Below are 18,002 nucleotides of genomic sequence, written 5' to 3'. Positions count from 1 at the left end.
CGAGGGATTAATGCTCTCTCCGTGGAGTTAGAGCAGTAATTATAATAAATATAAATAATAAGTTGCCTGATAAAAGGATTATTTTGTTAGTTCAATTAATATTAAAAAATTTATATAAAATTATATAAAAATTCGAAACAATGATTCCTCAGTTACAATCGAATATGGGGATTTTGTGATAATCGACATCGAAACCTCGAAAATCAACTTTTTGATTTTAGCACCTGTGAAATGCCGATATAGTTGTTATTATATCACAATTAGAGTCCGATTTGACTTAGATCTGAAGCATGCATAATTCAGACTTCAGATATAAGGTTTAGCCAAATGGCTTAACTTTTCTAATTTCTTATTAATATTAGAAAAATGTTGACAAACAAATTCGATATTAAATTTTATTTACTATAATTAATTAAAAAAGTTGTTATTCAGTTGTTATTCAGGATTTCGATACCTTCAAGAACTTAGGAAAAAGGCAAAACCCGTATAATCCTTCAAAGTTTGAAGTACTAAAGAACTTTTTTTTAACGATTCTTTGGACACCAGGAGTTTTATTTTTGGTTAAATTTAATATATTATTTAATTGAATTAGTGTAAATTTTACACATTTGGATTTAATTTTTACCCCAATTTATTTTATTCATAATTTTTTTTAACGCCTGTTTCATTCATGTTGTTTATTTTTACCAACAACAGTGATACAGGGTTAAGGTAGAATGTCTCACGGTGTTTGACTTGATAAATGTCCATCCCGAAAAATTTCACTGTTTCTCTCGCTTGTCTCTTTTCGACGGACAATTTATTTGAATGCAACAGTGAAAGAACTTCGAAGAGAGAAAAGATGAACTTGGTGAGAAAGAGGGTATACTGGGAGGAGAGTGCAAATAAAAAGAAATGCAGAAGATGAACGAATGTAGCGAGAAAAGAAGGAAGATGATTGAATTCAAAGTGTGTTATTCACCTTGTCCATCCTTGCTGTGTTGGATTGGGTGCAAGAAACTCAAATGGCAATGAAAATGACTCTTTCGTAAAAAAAAAAATAATATTGTTGGCAAAGTAGAAACACTGATAAAAGGCGGAAAAATGTCGATTGGTATGGAAGTTGGAAAAAGGAAATAATTTTAAACTGAATGTTTTTTTTTTTCTTACTACACCTTCCCTTTTTTTCTGTTACTGATGGAACGATTTGGAAAAGCCAATTCAGGGCCAAAAATCTCTTGGCTGAAATTGAATTTCCTCAATCCGGTCTTTGTTTGGACAAATTCTCAAACATCTCATCTTGTTCAAACAATGCTACTGAAGCAGAAAAACACGAAGAAATGAATTTGCATATTTTGCATGAATTTGAGGAAAAAGATTAAAAGTGTGTGAGAGAGAATTGAAATTACGCGATAGACACGTCATGATTTATTCTCATAATTTATGTTTTTTTTATATATATTATATATTGGCAACATTTTTATTAATACGCGATTGCATCTCTATAAGCACTGGGAATGAACAATTTATTAATGAAAGGGTTAAGGAAAAGAGTTCAACAATTGCTTGGACAACAGTGCCCACAAGAAATTATGTATTTTCATTGTTGAAAAAGTCCAAGCATTAAAAGAGTTTCGTGGCGATGTGATAAAGAAGTCACCCAAGGAAGGTGCGACAGAGACAAGAAAAGGTGGCCAAAGAGGGAAATAAATATGAGTGTAGAATGCATTTCATTCCTAAGACACTTGTCGCGTGAGTATATTAGTTAATTTAACACTATAAACGTATAAACACTTTTATACGGTGGATGGAAAAGTATGGGGTTCGCACCTTTATTTGCCTTCTTCCAATTCTCTTCAGCGCACTTTGGAAAATTGCATTGAGCATTGAGTGTGTGTTTGTTTTTTTTTAGTGTTCTTCATAAACTGATTAGTATTCCTTATGAGGAATCTTTTGTTATTTATGCGCCCCAGTCGAAGGTTCACCCTGAATTGTGCCAAAACTTGAATGTTTGTTGTTCAATGTACGAGGAGAAATACTCAATTTCACCTTTTTGGCTCATGATCAGAAAAATATTTCCGCCACTTAACAAGATTTGTAGATTCCCACTGAAATTTTGATTTTCTCTATAAAAATGAGACTTTTAAAGAACATGTTGTACATATATTACTATGATAATGTCAATGTTCAAAAAAGAAAAAAAAAAAACAACAAAAACTCTTACTGTGGAGGACGTTGTAATATAACAAGAATTTTGATATCTGAGTCTGCCTTTATAGAGATTGCGGTCTTTCCAAAACTTGAAGTTAATATATCTAACCGCTTGATCTCTAACTTCGAAAAGAATGAAAACCGTCGACTGAAATGCAATTTTTCTATTTTAATTTTTCAAATCAAAAAATCTTAAATTTACGTAGCGAACAATAGCTTTTTTATTACATTTTTAACAGATTTCCAAAACAATTTATAGCCAAAGTAAGACAATTGGTTTGCGACTGATGATGTGACCAAATTATGTAAAACACTTAGGGTAAATGTCCCAAATTCCGGCCAGCTTGCAATTTCGACCACCTTTTTTGTTCCTCGAATTTCCATGAACTTTTAGTTTTTACGTACTCTAGAGGTTATACAATGAAAAAGAATAACAAAAAATGTAGCTTCGACAAACGAGATGACGTGAAAAAGATATTGGAAGAATTCCCGAAGGGCAAGGAACTATGAGAATGAAGGTGGCCGAAATAGGGCACCAAAGCTATGTCTATATTTTTATTCATTTTAAAATGTATTAAGAATGATTTTAGAGTAAATAAAGACGGTAAACTCTTTACAAGGTTCCAAGCAACACTCCTATAAAAGAAAGAATTAAAAAAAAAATCAATTTGTATTTAAAATATAACATTTTAAACTTGAGACTTTGACGCTTGCATGCAACTATGCCGAAATTTGGCACACTTACCCTATCAAGTTGGTTTACTACATTTTTAGGTTTTTTCAGCTAAATTTAAACAATGTTTTTAAGTACTTTTTCCATTGCAAAAATTGTAAATAAAAATAAATTAGTCATTCGCATGATTGGGACACTTTATTTGTACAGAGAAGCGTTTTTCTACTAAATTTACACTTCCTAAGTCACAGATAGACTTCGTAACGTTTCACTATCAGCTGTGAAGAATAGCTCAGCCCCATAGGTTATTATGGGTATGAGCAACGCCTTAACTAAGAGCTAACTCTTAGTTAAGTTAACTCGTTAACTCTTTGGTTTATATGAGAGATATGGTCTGACTAAGTGAAAGACGAGTTGAACATGATGCAAACAAAAGGAATGGGTTGCCCATAAATTGTAAGAGGTGTGATTGGCCAACATAGCGATCTTTTAGATATTATGAGGGCTTGTGATTTTTTAGGGTTGTTATAGGGTAAGGCCATTTTGAATTACCCAGGTCATGATGCGAGCCAAGACCATATTTAGGTGACTAAAAGTCTCGGCTGAGTTGTTTGGATTACCCTCAGAAAACACTTCCAGGTCATCTGCATATAGGTGGTAGGAGCAACCAAGTAAAACTGACGGAAGGTCGTTAATGAACAGAGAAAAGAGAAATGGGCCCAGTAATGACCCTTGAGTCACGTCACAATGTAAACTTGCAGATTCAGATAAGCAGCCGCTCGCTCTAAGGGCCTTGACAGACCTGAGGATTAGCTGAGAGACGGCTTAGTGTAATTATACTCGACATAGTGGTTAAATTTCATTTCCATCATTTTCTACTAAGTCGTCTCTCGGCTTAAGTCGTAAGTGTGTCTAGGGCATAACGCTTTTAGTGCGTCCATGGAGATAGGATACAATCAGGGACACTGCCGAGGAGGAGAGATTAAATTTCTCGTAAAGTTTAAAGCAGAGCAGGTCATGGGGAATGCTATCAAAAGCTTTGGAAAAATTTAATAGAAGTAACACGCCGAAATTACGATTATTCAGAGATCGGAGAATGTCGAATTGGACGCGAAGTAGCGCAGAAGTAGAACTGTGCCCAGCGCGGAATCCTGACTAAAATTGTTCGTAAATGCTTGTGAATTCCTATTGGGAACTTACGAAATGCTCGTAAATCCTATATCCAATAAACAAGTTCTTAAAAGTTTATACTTTTTTCGCAAAAATTGTTCACAAAATGATTATTTGACGAGCATTTTTTGTTCTTTTACGAACATCATCTTAACGGAGGGAAACACAAAAAAAAACAAACAAACATCATGCCCCTATCCCTATCCTTATTCAGAGCGGCAACATCGCGAGGCAGTACTATCTAAAGTTGGTTAGCATTTTTTATTCGAGTACTGCTGACCGATCAGCTGATCGACTGGACAAAAAATGCTAAAAACGCTTCTATTTCAGCTAACTGTGCTCACTAGATAATTACACTGTATTTAAACCTTAATCTTTTGATCGTTAAGTATTCTATTACCAACCTGGATAACACATTAAGAACTTATTAAGTACTTCATGAATGCTACTTAATTTCACACAATGCCTAAATTTTAAACATTATTGTAGTTGTAGAACAACTAGGGTAAGTGTGCCAAATTCCGGCCAGCTTGCAATTTCGGCCACATTTTATGTTCCTCGAATTTCCATGAACTTTTAGATTTTACGTACTCTAGAGGTTATACAATGCAAAAGAATAACAAAAAATGTAGCTTCGACAAACGAAATGACGTGAAAAAGATATTGGAAGAATTCCCGAAGGGCAAGGAACTATGAGAATGAAGGTGGCCGAAATAGGGCACCAAAGCTATGTCTATATTTTTATTCATTTTAAAATGTATTAAGAATGATTTTAGAGTAAATAAAGACGGTAAACTCTTTACAAGGTTCCAAGCAACACTCTCAGAAGAAAGAATTAAAAAAAATCAATTTGTATTTAAAATATTACATTTCAAACTTGAGACTTTGACGCTTGCATGCAACTATGACGAAATTTGATACACTTACCCTAACTATTTATACCAAATAATGTATGAAAACGGAAAAAATCTGAGTTACGCCTTATTTTGTATTACCCAAGAATGTACTAAAGGTTAGGGGAAGTGAGGGATGCTTCGCACGCGCGAGCCTTCGAACAATCCGAGTTTTCTCTTAGTTTGAAAAGTGCTAGTTCCTCATTTCTTAGGCATTAGATAGATTATCATAAAACTCATCTTCACTGCAAAAATAGACAACATAGCCCTTCTTTCCTAGGTTCTAGAATCACAAATGCAAAAAAGGCCCAAAATGGGAAATTTTGATGATTCACATTTCGTGTGATTTCTCACAGTCAAATTGATTTTCAGAAATAATCACTTACATCAATAGATGAAGGGTTAATCTGGGTTGATATTTACGTAATATTTTTTGCATCAGAGGAAAATTATTTTCCGAGTGGCGAAAAAATCCTAAATACTACACTGCGTATTGGTTCAACTACTGAAAGTGTTATGGTTCGCCAACTCATCAGGTAACTCCAGCAGCTTAAACTCACAACATAACCTCAAAGAGGAAAACAAAAGAAAAGGAAGATGAAGAAAAGACAGCTGATAAATTTTTAGGGTTGTCACATTTGAAATTTTCACATTTCAGTCGATTTTTCAACATAAATTTGCAAGAAAAACAGTGCTTCAGAAAAATTAGAAGAAAACTGTTTTAGATACCTTCTTTTAGTGAAATAATGGTTTCCGTGGATTCGTGGAACTTAAATCTAATAATCGGTAAATAATTTTTAATTGTGAGCAAGAGTTATTCCAGGAAAAAATGCAATGACGAACCTTAACAACCCATCGTGCGAATCTTGCCTCCACAGGCAAGGTTCGCACAAATCATCATACTTTTTTCATTTTTCTGTCCAGAAAAAGAACAGATTTTACGGCAGTGAATAAGGCACGCATAGAAAGTTAAAAGACCACAGATTCTTGTGGTATAGCGCAATTGATTGTCCATTTTACCGTTCATCCAGAAAAAAATCTTGAATATTCACTTCCAAAAAGCGTGCGAACCATCCCTCACTTCCCCTAGTTTCCAAAATTCTACTATACAGGGTTTCTATAAAAATTTGCTTTTTTTTGTATCTAAATTTAATTTTTCATAATATTTCTTTTTTAATTCTTATTATGCTTTAACTTGCCCAGAATTGAAAATTGTGAGAAGTTAAGGTGCGAACTCGTGGTTGTCGATGGAATGATTGTTGAAATACACACCATGTCTCAATGGTGCGTTCAATAAATTAAAATATAGTGATACCCATGCGTATGTATATGTTGGGGGGTCTTAAAGTTGCAATTGTATGGTTGTCTTTAAACAGGTTTTATATATTTCTTCCAACTCCCCAACTGAACTTTACGTTTGAATCGTGCTAAGAAATTTCAGTTGTCTCTTTGAATTTGTCGTGCGATGGTCGACTGTGCTGTTGGCCAAGATTAAAAGAGAGAGAGACCAAGTGTAAGAAGTAGAAAAAATAAAAGAAAGAAAAAAAAAAGATTGGACAAAGTGAATTGTACGCGAATATTTAGCAATATATTCGGGTGGCATTGTTGGGGAAATTTTTTTTTTGAAGAAGGTTGTTGCATGGATTTGAGTGCCACAAGGGAATGTTATTTATTGAAACTTATTTATTTTTTTTTTTAAATTTATTTATTCCCTGAATTTAATAAGACAAAGTGATGTTTGTTGAATTTTTTTTCTAAAGAACTTTTTTTTGTTGTTGAGGGATGTTTGTGCCATTATTATGAATAAAACTATTTTTGTCATTTGGGTGGATGAAAGTTGACCCAATTGTATGAACCCGGAACTCAATTTGCAAACAGTGTCTCACCGTACTCTCACATCTCTTGTCTCTCAGTGACGGTATAAGAAAATAGGTATTACATAAGTGTTGCACAAAATCAATGAAAAGAAAACGATACAAGAAGCTGTGCTTGGAAACAGAAGAAAAAATTAAAATAATTGAGTGAAGTGATTAGTGTAGATAAGGATGTCTTCAACAATTCCCGTTGTCTGGTGCGCAGATTCCAGTGTTGATGGTGGAAAGAAACCAGCGGCTTTTGCTCTCCATGGCATTCAATTGGAAGGGAATATCACAGAGAAGCATGTGGCTGTGATGAAGAATCTCGTGGCTGCAGCTGCTGAAGGACGATTAATCCTTCCAACGGATTCAGCTATGGTTCTCCTGGACTATGGACTGAGTGTAGAAAGTATAGTAATGGGTGGGAAGTCAAAGGATGAAGAAAATCTATGTTGTGCAAAATGTTGCTCAAGAAAAAATCCTAAAATTGTAAAAGATAGTAGACCAGATGATAAAAGACGTCGGAAAAGTGTCTTGAAGAATGACGAGCAAGAGCCATCGAGTTGTTCTAGTCGTAAGACCAGTTTTGACTCACTATGCACAGTGAGTTCCTCAGATTCTGGCTTTATTGAAGTCACAGCCAACCAAGAAACTGAGAACGAGGTAGTTAAGAAAGCAGATAGAGCAAAGAGGGAAATTGTTCAGCAATCTCACAATAGAAGAAAATCTCTTGAAGAATTTCGAGCGATACTTAGTGAATTGGATACAGAACCATGTACATCAAAGGCTGTAGTTAAGTCAAATCAAAATTCAAGGAAAAAGAAGGAGGATGAAGAGAAGAAACTTATTTACACAAGAAAACTTACATTGTACGACAAACTTTTGAGTTATGGAACAATTTATGATATAACTTTAAGGAAGAATGAGATTAATAAGACATACAGAAAGTATGACAAATACATGACTTATGGGACAATATATGAGATCCTTAGGAGGCACTCTTTGGAGAGTTATGGGTCTTTTATGAGAAAAAGAAGGAAATCCAAAACACTAACTGCTCCAAAATCTCTAACTCCTTCCACAATCTCAAATACATTAGATACAGGATCATGTGGAACAATTTATGATATCCTTCAATCTCTGAAACAAGATACTCAACCGAAGAAAGTTGTTAATAGATTTTCTGTTGAGAAAGTGGCAGAAAAAGTCCTAGAAGATGGACAAACGGATCGTAAGGAAGACAAGAAGAAAAATACAAGACGATTCTCAAGTATCCTTTCACCAACAGCTACGCCCATCCGTCCAAAAATACCAGAAATCTGGAATATATTTGCACAGGATGATAATCAGACACAAAGTGAGGAGGTTTATTCGAGAATTAAGCGTAATGGAGAGGTCAGTGGACAGATCTATAAGAGCAATTCACTGGATATTCTGGCGGGAGGTGAAGAGGAGGCCGGAGGCGCAAGGAAGGCGCCGGAGAGTGCCATTAAATTCAGCGTTAATCAGCAATTGGCGAAGAAAAGGTGGCCATCGGTGGGGAAAAGTAACACAAGACGATTGTCGGAATTCACACGGGGAGAGTTTCTCAATGAGAAGCTGTAAGTGATGTTTTGAACTCTTTTTGAATATCTCACACCAGAGTTGATTGCATTTTAGATTAAGAAATCATAAAAAAAATTGTTTTATACACAGACTGACCAAAAAAATCCTGTTTAATGGCCCCTACTTTGTGAAAAATCGTCGTTAAAATGTAGTATTTTGAAACATTTAATACAATTTAAAGTTTCAAATATCCTCAGTTGTATCATCAAGTCGGAAATCTGTATTTTCTTTGTATCTGCATTTATTGCAAATTACTTATCGTTGCGTAGTCGTTTACCCAATTGTTGATAAAACCTACGATGTGCAAGTTATTTACTTCAAAATGCTTCATTTTGAGAAAAATGTCTCACAGTTTGTAGAGTCCTTAACTCTTTCGCATCACACTTTTATTCAGCAATTGAATTCATGTAAAATTGCGTTTTTTCTAATGCTTTATGATCAAATATAATAGTTCTGAGAGGAAAAAAAAATTCCATTGCGTGAAAACTCGGAAAAACTCCGGGTCATATATGTCCCTATTGTCGGCAAGGGAAGTATACATACCATTTTCAAAATCTATATCACGGGCCTTTTAAGAGTTTTTTTTGCTTGAAGTTATTAATTTGGCCAAAACCATGGCAAACTGGATTGTCTTAATGAACACTGTACTCCTGGTGTTCAAGGAATCTTCCTGGTAATCCCTTGAACTGTCTCTGTCACAATATTTTGATTGGTATTTGGCAAAAATAAACTTATCTACATATTTATTCACACACAATACAATTGCACAATATGGGAAGCTTGCAGAATACTCTAAAATATTGCAAATTATGTTATAATTCATCAGATATAAGAAGAAATGTCCAGGAGTAAGATATTTTCCTTTTGGATTTCACAAAGAAAAACAATGTCCTAACTGTCCCAACAACATTGTTGGCACAAAAACACTTTCATAAACTTTTCCCTTGCCGACAATAGGGTCATATAAGACCCGGAAAATTCTACGCGCTTTTCTGAAAAATTGAGAGTAGTTTATAATATCGAAATATGCAATATACAATCTTTGGATATTCTATTTTATGCTTCTAAAGAACTTTTTGCTGAAAACAATAAATGAATATAAAAAATTTTGAAAAAGAAATGTCATTTCACAAAGTTCGAAATTCGTGATTTTTAATCTCAAATATTTTCTTTTCCTGAATATCTGGAGTCTTGGGAAAATTAGCCAAGAATCTTACATCCTTCTATTTTGATGTCGTGCACAAACAGAGAGATTTCAATTAATGTAAATAGTCAAAAAAAAAAACTTTTTCCCCGGGTCATATATGACCCTAATGACGTGAAAGAGTTAAAGTCTGTAGAGAGAAGTGATAAATTTGCGAAATCTCCAGCCTTTGAATATGGTCCGTTTTTGGATATTACAATTCCTAAAGGAAAAATTCTATTCTATTCTATTAATATTATATTGGGAAAAAGAAAAGTGTTGCAATGGTTGCAATATTGATAGTCTGGCACGAACAGAAATTGACTACTTTCCCCTAGTGGAAAAACATTAGTATTACAAGTTTGTCTTTCATAGATAATGAAAAAGTCTCTAATTACCTGTACATGCTAGACATCAATTAAATATGTCCATTATCTGACGGTTTTACAAAAACGTAAGCAATTTGCTTCAATATGGACATAAATTTCTCTAGTGTGTAGAGGCCATAAGGGACCCTCCAATTTCAATCTGTTGCCAATTATATAAAATGCTTCCTGATTCAAATCACCATAACCGTTTTGTAAGGAACATTTCCTCCATTTGGAACAATTTTGACACAAAACTTTAAATGTTGTGGTTTTTCGTTTTTGAGGTATTCTTTTTGTTTTACTTAACACGGATTGACGAAGTCTTTAATCGAGAGTTTTTGAATCACAAAGATAATGTTTTACTCATGGTTGCCCAATGTTCCAATGGTCTTCTCGCAAACGAGATATTCGGACCATTCATTATGATTTTTCTTATACAGGGATGGGGTTGTCAGTCCCATTCCCCGTGGAATCAAGTACTTTGAGACTTACTGGATACAATTCGAACACATGTAATACGGGAAAAACTCCTCGTGACCTAAAGGGAATTAGAACTTAAGACACTTGCATTAAAGAGCGAGTATTGTACGACTTGACCCATTTAGTATCCCATCAATTGTCTATTACTATGGTTAAATATTACGTTTTTAACGTTTTAGCTTTGTTGAACTGAACCGCTTTAAAAAATGTATTTGTTCATACAGTTTATTTAAAGCAATTTTTACGGCCCAAGTCTATCAATAAACAGATCAAATTCTTAATAATAAGTGTTATTAAGTGTAGATATTAAATTAATACTATACTAATACACTTAATACTGCTACGGATTAGACAGCTGTCAATTTTGATTGATTTTCCTTTAAAAACATTTTTCAGTTGATTTTGAAAATTAATACGAAATATAATTACTAACTAAATTTTGACGATTTTTCTTGAAAAGATTGTCAATTTAGCAAAAATGAGTTTCCTTAATAATTATTTTATTTTATTTTTTTTTTAAGTTTAAGCCTTATCTATAATGTTGCATCTCTGTAGTCACAGCTCTTATCGATAAATCCTACGACAGATCTTTTTTACGTAGAAAACCCCCAAAGAATTCCTTTCAAATTTTTATCATCACCTTTCACAGATGATGTTTTCTCGTGAAAAATATAAATGTATAAAAGACGAAACAATTAGCATTATAGATTACGCAAAAGTATGTGAACCTTGTGCACAAAAATTTCTCGGAAGCACTTTTCAATTGTGGAAGATACCTCTCACTCCAAGCACTCTCCAATGTTTCTTGAGATATGTGATGCAAAAAAAAAAGTAATCTGCTGACCTTGTTTGGAATGATTTTGGCTTAATTTTTTTTTTTTAATTTCTCGCGAAATGGATTTATCACTGGGATTTTAAACCATTGAAGATGTTGCGTTATTTAAAAGAGAATTTTTAGGATATTACTTGGAATGCTTAAAACAAGTTTGATATCAATTTTATTCATTTAACATTTTTTAATTGTACATATTTCACTCTGGATGGGTGTTATGGATGTTATTTTGTAAAGTCTACTATATGGAATTCCCAGGTAAAATACAAGACAGATATATTAGTGCTATCTTTTATAATTTATTTTTTTGTGCCTCAACAGTCAGGGACATTTAATTAGGTCCACATAATATGAATATTTTGCATATTACGCAATTAATTGGACTTCAATGCGGGAAATATCAGTTTATTGCTTCTTGTTTTTTTTTTGTCAAAGTTTATTTCGTGCTTATTGAAGAATATTGTGTAAATTTTTCGGTTTAAAGAGCGGAGAAATTTAATCGAATTTGTATTATTAGTTTCTGTTTAGAAGATTTTACAATTCTATTGGATTAACTTTGAAGGTAATTAAAGATAGAATTTTTGATAATTTTTTTTCATTTTGCGAAATCATTCAAAGACTTTCCAATTTTCAGTTGTAATTTAGCAAGAATTTCGTCAAATACCTCTCTTGTTAATGTCTCAGGCAAACTATTGTACAATTTCCTTCCACAAGTTGTATTATGAACATGGCAAAGCTGTTAAAAGAATGTTGCAATTGATTGTTTTAATGAGAATGTGATTAAACGTTTTATTCCCTTGCTCTTGACTCTATTTTATAATTTTCACGGTTTCGTGGATCTATTACCAGTAAGTGTGAATATTATAATTTCACATAGTCAGACAGTGATATCACTTTAGAAAAATGTCCAAAAGTGAAAATTGACGTTATATGCTTACGTCAGAGTTTGTGAGATCAGCATACCGGTGATGAAGTCTATGCGAAAGTTATGGGAATTTAATATTAATGCCTAAAAGAGTGATATAGATTTATGCCTAGTCTCTACCAGCTGAATGTTGAAATCAAAAATAGTTTTGGTTATATTGTACCACAGTTTAGTTTTTTTTTTAAAGAATTAAAAATAGGTCAGTAGCCGAATTTTACAATATCAAATTTGAGAATGAGATTTTCAAATTTGAGAATCCTATTCTCAAACTCACACTACTCAGAATACTCACATTGATTTGAGAACGTTTTGTTCGAAAAATCGCATGCAACTTGCACAATGAGATGCTCAGAGCAAAAATAGACCGTTTTAATAGGGAATGGCATACAATGGAGACCACTCTTGCTCTGAGCGTCTCCAATGTGAGTAAAATTGTGTGAGTTTGAGTTTGATAATTGAGGAAACTCAACCTTTTCATCTTTCACATTTACTAAAAACAAATATGTTCAAAAACATATAAAATGATACTATTTATTATTTTTTATGAATATTTGCAATATGATTGAGCATCTTATTGTGCGATATGCGTGCGATTTTTCAAACAAAACGTTCTCAAATCAATGTGAGTATTCTGAGTAGTGTGAGTTTGAGAATAGGATTCTCAAATTTGAAAATCCCATTCTCAAATTTGATATTGTAAAATTCGGCTACAGATGTAGATTATTTTCACATCATCATAATTTTCAACCGCTTATGCCTATTGGGATCACGGGGTCTGTTACTTCATATGTTTGCGGTCGATACAAAGGTACTTCCAGGCAAGATCCTAAATTTGATTCAGCCACCTTGTCCTAGGTCTTCCCCGAGATTACAATGGCTTGCATATAGCTTTTCTGGGGAATCTTTCTTCATTCATGCGCTAAATATGACCATACCATCGAAATTGTCATCTCTCAACTTGAAGTAGCAACTCCTGAAACGGCTACGTTCCTCACTCGATCTCGGCGAGTGATTTCCTTAACCCTTTAAGGACGATTGGGTCACCCGTGACCCAAAAATGACATTTTTCCTACGGACTTCTGTATTTTGCCCTAAAAAGTTAGAAAAATGATTTTTTCTGACCCTCAATTTTTGACCTTCTCGGCCTTAAAGGATTAACCACCCGGAGGTACCTCATTTCGGTATATTAAACACGTGATCTTACTTTTTCGACAATTACCCAAATTTCATGAACATATGTGAGAATAGGAATGTACACAAATTTGAAAACCGATAATTTAGCCGTACGACTTAGCTCGGCCTTCCTTACCACGCTTCTGTCAAGCTCCGTATGTAATAGGTCAACCTAAAGACCGTTAGCATTCTTTATTTTCTATACCTTCTTCGTTTGCAAAATCATGTTTTTACAAAAAAAACCTTTCATTTATAGACGAAAAAATCCTTGAATTTGAATTATTTTTTATTAAAGTTTTTCAACGTTATTATAAAAAGATAATCAGTTAAAAAACGTGTTTTTAGCCGATTGGGGTAATTTTGGATTTGTTGAAAAATCTCATAACCTCGGGAATGTTTGAACGGGTCCTGAACTAGTAAAACTAAATTTTAATACTAAATAAAATTGTTATATTTTAGACGCGCTACTTCAGGCAGTCTTATTGTTAATAACCATATTCTTTTGTTATAACAAATTATAATAACTTATAAAACGAAAGATCTAAAATTAAACTTCAAATAATTTCACGTTCAAACATTAGAATACGGTAGTTGATCCCCAGATAATCTTTATACTAATGGTAATTTTTGAAAGAATCAGAAATTTAATTCAAAATGCTAAACTCTTGATTACAAAAATAAAAATATTGAGATAACTAAGAACATCTTTCAAAATACCTTTAAAGTGACATCAGTGCCTAAATAATAATAATTCACAATAACCTACGACTTATTTTTAATGCAAATTCTGTAACAAAAAAAAAAGTATCTTAAGAGATTACCTCAGAATCTGGAATAGGATTTTAAATTAATTATGTATTTTTTGTCTGCATATTCTTACGATTACGACATTATTTGTGAAAGAAATACCAATATTAACCTTGAACTTTAGAATAAAAACAAATAATTTAACAATATCTGTGAATATTTGTTGAGGAATCTTCTCCAAACAACTTGCAATAATTGTGACTATAGTTTTCTATTTTAAATGTATATTTTTGTACTGGGTTTTCTGATCTAGAAACAGGAATAAATAAATGTGCAAAAGTTGTTCATTTGGTATGAAATTGGAGTGTTTATGAGATCTCACGACAAATTGCCTGAAGGGATGGAAGAGACACTGAAGACGACACTCTTGTTAATCATACATAAGTTTTTGCTTGTTTATCCATCGATCATGTCTTCGATTAAAATAAAGTCCATGCCAGTAGTCAAAGGCATGTGAACAGTCTTGTAGGCAATGTATCAAAGTGAAAATTGAAGAAATTCTTGATGGTATTTGCAAGTGCCACGACGTCGTCGTCATCTTTCTCTCAATTGGTAATGTCGTGTCTCGAAGCATTTTCAAACCAAAGAGGTTCGATCTCTGTGCTGCTGTAGAAATTACTGTGGCACGACAGAGAGAAAGATGGTGAAGAGTTGAGTGAATAAATGGGATGTTGAGTCTACTGGCGCCAATGTTGTTTTTTTTTTTTTAATTGTATTTCTTATTCAACACGGCGCTTGTCTTTTTTATTTCTCTACAATCTTTCCTTGCAACATTTTTCCACATTTTATAAAGCTGTACACAGATTTAATATCATCCATCCAATTGATATTCATCTCATTTTTAATTTATCTCTGTAAACCAACACAACTGCCAATAATATCACCCCAGAGGAGGTGAAAGATGATGCAAAAGACAAAAAAAATCACATATATCTCACCGAGATTTATAATCAGCAAACAAATTGAATATTCAATTAATGTGTTTCCTCTTGGTATTTTCTTTTTGTCGCAATTGCAGATGGTATTTTAGAAAAATAAAACGCATAGAAGCTGAGAAGAAACTACTACTTCCCGAAAATGAACACGGAGCTTTTCTCATACGTGATTCAGAGAGTCGCCAAAATGACTATTCACTGTCTGGTAAGTGGAGAAAAATACAATAATTAATGTATGTTACATGATGCGTGAATATATGAAAAACAATTTTATCCAAGAGTTTTTCAATAACAAAATTTTTCCTTGTCATTATCCGTGGGTCAATTGTTATTGAAAATTAAGTAAAAATTGATTTTTTATATGTAGAGCCATTTATTATCCTTATCCAAATGCGTATCCTTTTTAGAGATTGTTTGTCATTGGATATTCATCAAAATACAAACTGTGTTCGAAAATCAGTTTGAATTTGAACGAATGGATTTGCAAACAACATTATCCAAGGCATTTCTTAATCATTAATTTCGTTATCCATGAATTATTTGTCAGTAGAAATCATAACCATTTGTATATGTGCTTTATGCCCAGCGCACAGTAACTTTTGTTTGTAAATATGTTTTCAAAAATATCTATGAGAGTGAGCGAGATGACTCTCATTGAAATATTAAAAACATGTTTACAAAACAAAATTTATTGTACGTTGGGCATTGCTTACTCATTTTATTTACTATTCTACTTTTTATCCAAAGTAAATTTAATTAATACTTTTATTCAGAATTTAGACAATGCAATGTAAGAGTTTTTAATTCTTCTAATATATTTTAGATAATAATTATCATATTCAAAATATTTGTATAAACAATTTATTTATTGTGTTGCATTCAGAAAATATTTTAACCATTACAGAAAGAAAGCGTAGGGGAAGGCTTTTAGGGTTCTCACATACTCTGATTTTGAACACTTTCATATTTTTTCCCATATTCCTTTAATGAATCTGGCCTATAGCCAGTAGTGTACCTAAGTGGGTGAGGTAGGGGCGGCCCGCACAGGGCGCGAGCCTCCAGGGGCATCGATGTTTCTTTTTTTTTTTAGACAACTGAACCCTGACCCTTTATTCTTGCCATGTTGAAGTAGAAAAGATTTTAGTAAAATAGACTCCAAGTTTTTCTGGAGAGCCCCTCTAGTTCTTACAATGCCTTTTGTCGTTATAATCTATTACGTTAACACTTTTAATTTCCTCGGAGACTTTCTGGGGCGCCCTCTCTAGTTCTTAAAATGCATCTTGCCCTTATATATCAAAATTTCACGTTGAAGTAAAGAAAAAACCTTTTTTTTAATTCTCTCACTTTCTGGGGAGTCCAACTGTTTCAAAGGCTTTCTTGGCGCCCATAAAGGTCTCAAAATACATTTTGCCCTTATATTTTTGCATGATTTCATGTTTAAGTAAAAAGGGACACTTTAAATTCCTTCAAGTGCTTTTTGGGTTCACTTAATTTCTTGCAGAGCTTTCTTGGCGCTCCTCTTGCTCCTAAAACGCATCTTGTCCTTATTATTCTTTCAAGATTTCGAGTTGAAATAAAAAAAAAATACTTTAAAATATTAAATTAAAATTGTGCTGAAAGCTCAAGTATAAGATGATTTAGATTGTGCATGAAACTCGTACTGTGCATAAAATCTGCATAGCTGAAGCATAAAACAGTTTATAAGTTTATATTGTGCTGAAAACCCGCACAGCCGTTAAACATAAAACGATTAAGATTAAGAAAACTTAAAAATTTAGATTCAATTTTGTTTGAGCTATGCAGGACTTATGCTCAATTTTAACCATTTTATTCTTGAGCTGTGCGCGGCTGTACCGGTTTTGACAATTACCATCTGTTTTATGAAGTCCAACGGCTGCCGCTGTGCTTGTTTTCAGCACAATCTTAACCATTTCATGCTTAAGCTGTGTATGTTTTCAAAACAATTTTAATCAAAATACCATTCTTCAAAATTTTGATTTTTTATTGTAAAATTTTAAAGAATGGGGTTTTTCAGAAAAAAATTTTCACATTTTTTTATATTATATCGACCGCTCAGAATAAGAAACGAACAACTCGCAGTAGGTAAATTTTACAAGAGACCGATTCGAAGCTGACATTTTCCATGCAGAGTATAGGATTTTAGATTTAAAATTTCTATAACTTTGAAAATAGAAATCTTATCTTTCAAGTATAATATTCAGAGGGAAGGTAGAGGGTATAAAGAAGTATCCCAAAAGCGAATAAAACGATTTTTTTTGTAAAAAATCGAATTGTTCGAGTTATATTCTGAATCGTCGATATGAATGAATACAACGATGAATAACTTTAGACAATCCGGAAAGGTTATAATACGAAAAAGTTGAAGACGGGAACAAGTAATATAGATTAAATATGTGTTTTTGGTGACGCTTGTGCTTCCGGGGTATGACCTTCCACCCCAGCCTCCTACCCCGCTTGAACAATTTTTACCGTGGTAAGGGCGCCTTCGGATACAACCGCACCCCCCGAATAAGTGTCTAGATACGCCACTGCCTATAGCAATATTTTTTAGTAGTTAGTATAAAGTCACACATTTTCTGAAAAAAAATTAATCAGATTCAATAAATAAATATTTGAACAATATGAAGTGTTTGAAGCCAGACTATGTGCGAAGCCTGATAGCCTTCCCTTAGTAGAAAAGCATGATAAAACAAATGAATGTAATTCTTTTTGTATGATCCAGAGGAAAATTACTTATTAAATTTTTTTCCATAACTAACTTTCATGGAAAATTTAAATAAAAAAAAAATAAAATTTTTATTAAGAACTCTTAGATAAATCTTTTAAAGATAAAAAATTATGTAGAACGAATATATCTGGAAACCATTTTTCAACATTATCTTCAGTTAACC

At 33.1% G+C, this 18,002-nt stretch overlaps 2 protein-coding genes across 2 annotated transcripts in view; both read left to right on the top strand.

Moving 5' to 3' along the window:
• LOC129801863 (tyrosine-protein kinase Src42A) overlaps window positions 1–18,002 on the top strand; it is a 47,759-nt gene that overhangs the window by 12,771 nt on the left and 16,986 nt on the right. Inside the window, exon 3 of the mRNA XM_055847254.1 lies at window positions 15,174–15,295. Coding sequence (XP_055703229.1) covers window positions 15,174–15,295 — 122 coding nt within the window. The remainder of the gene's footprint in view (window positions 1–15,173; window positions 15,296–18,002) is intronic.
• Window positions 4,927–9,493, top strand: LOC129801864 (uncharacterized). The gene has a single exon (XM_055847255.1). The coding sequence runs from the start codon at window positions 6,972–6,974 to the stop codon at window positions 8,385–8,387; it is 1,416 nt and encodes a 471-aa protein (XP_055703230.1). The 5' UTR covers window positions 4,927–6,971; the 3' UTR covers window positions 8,388–9,493.

Source organism: Phlebotomus papatasi, chromosome 2, assembly GCF_024763615.1.
Source record: "Phlebotomus papatasi isolate M1 chromosome 2, Ppap_2.1, whole genome shotgun sequence".
NCBI lineage: Eukaryota > Metazoa > Arthropoda > Insecta > Diptera > Psychodidae > Phlebotomus > Phlebotomus papatasi.
The sequence above is the reverse complement of the archived record's forward strand: the minus strand, read 5'-3'. Positions and strand labels throughout refer to the sequence as shown.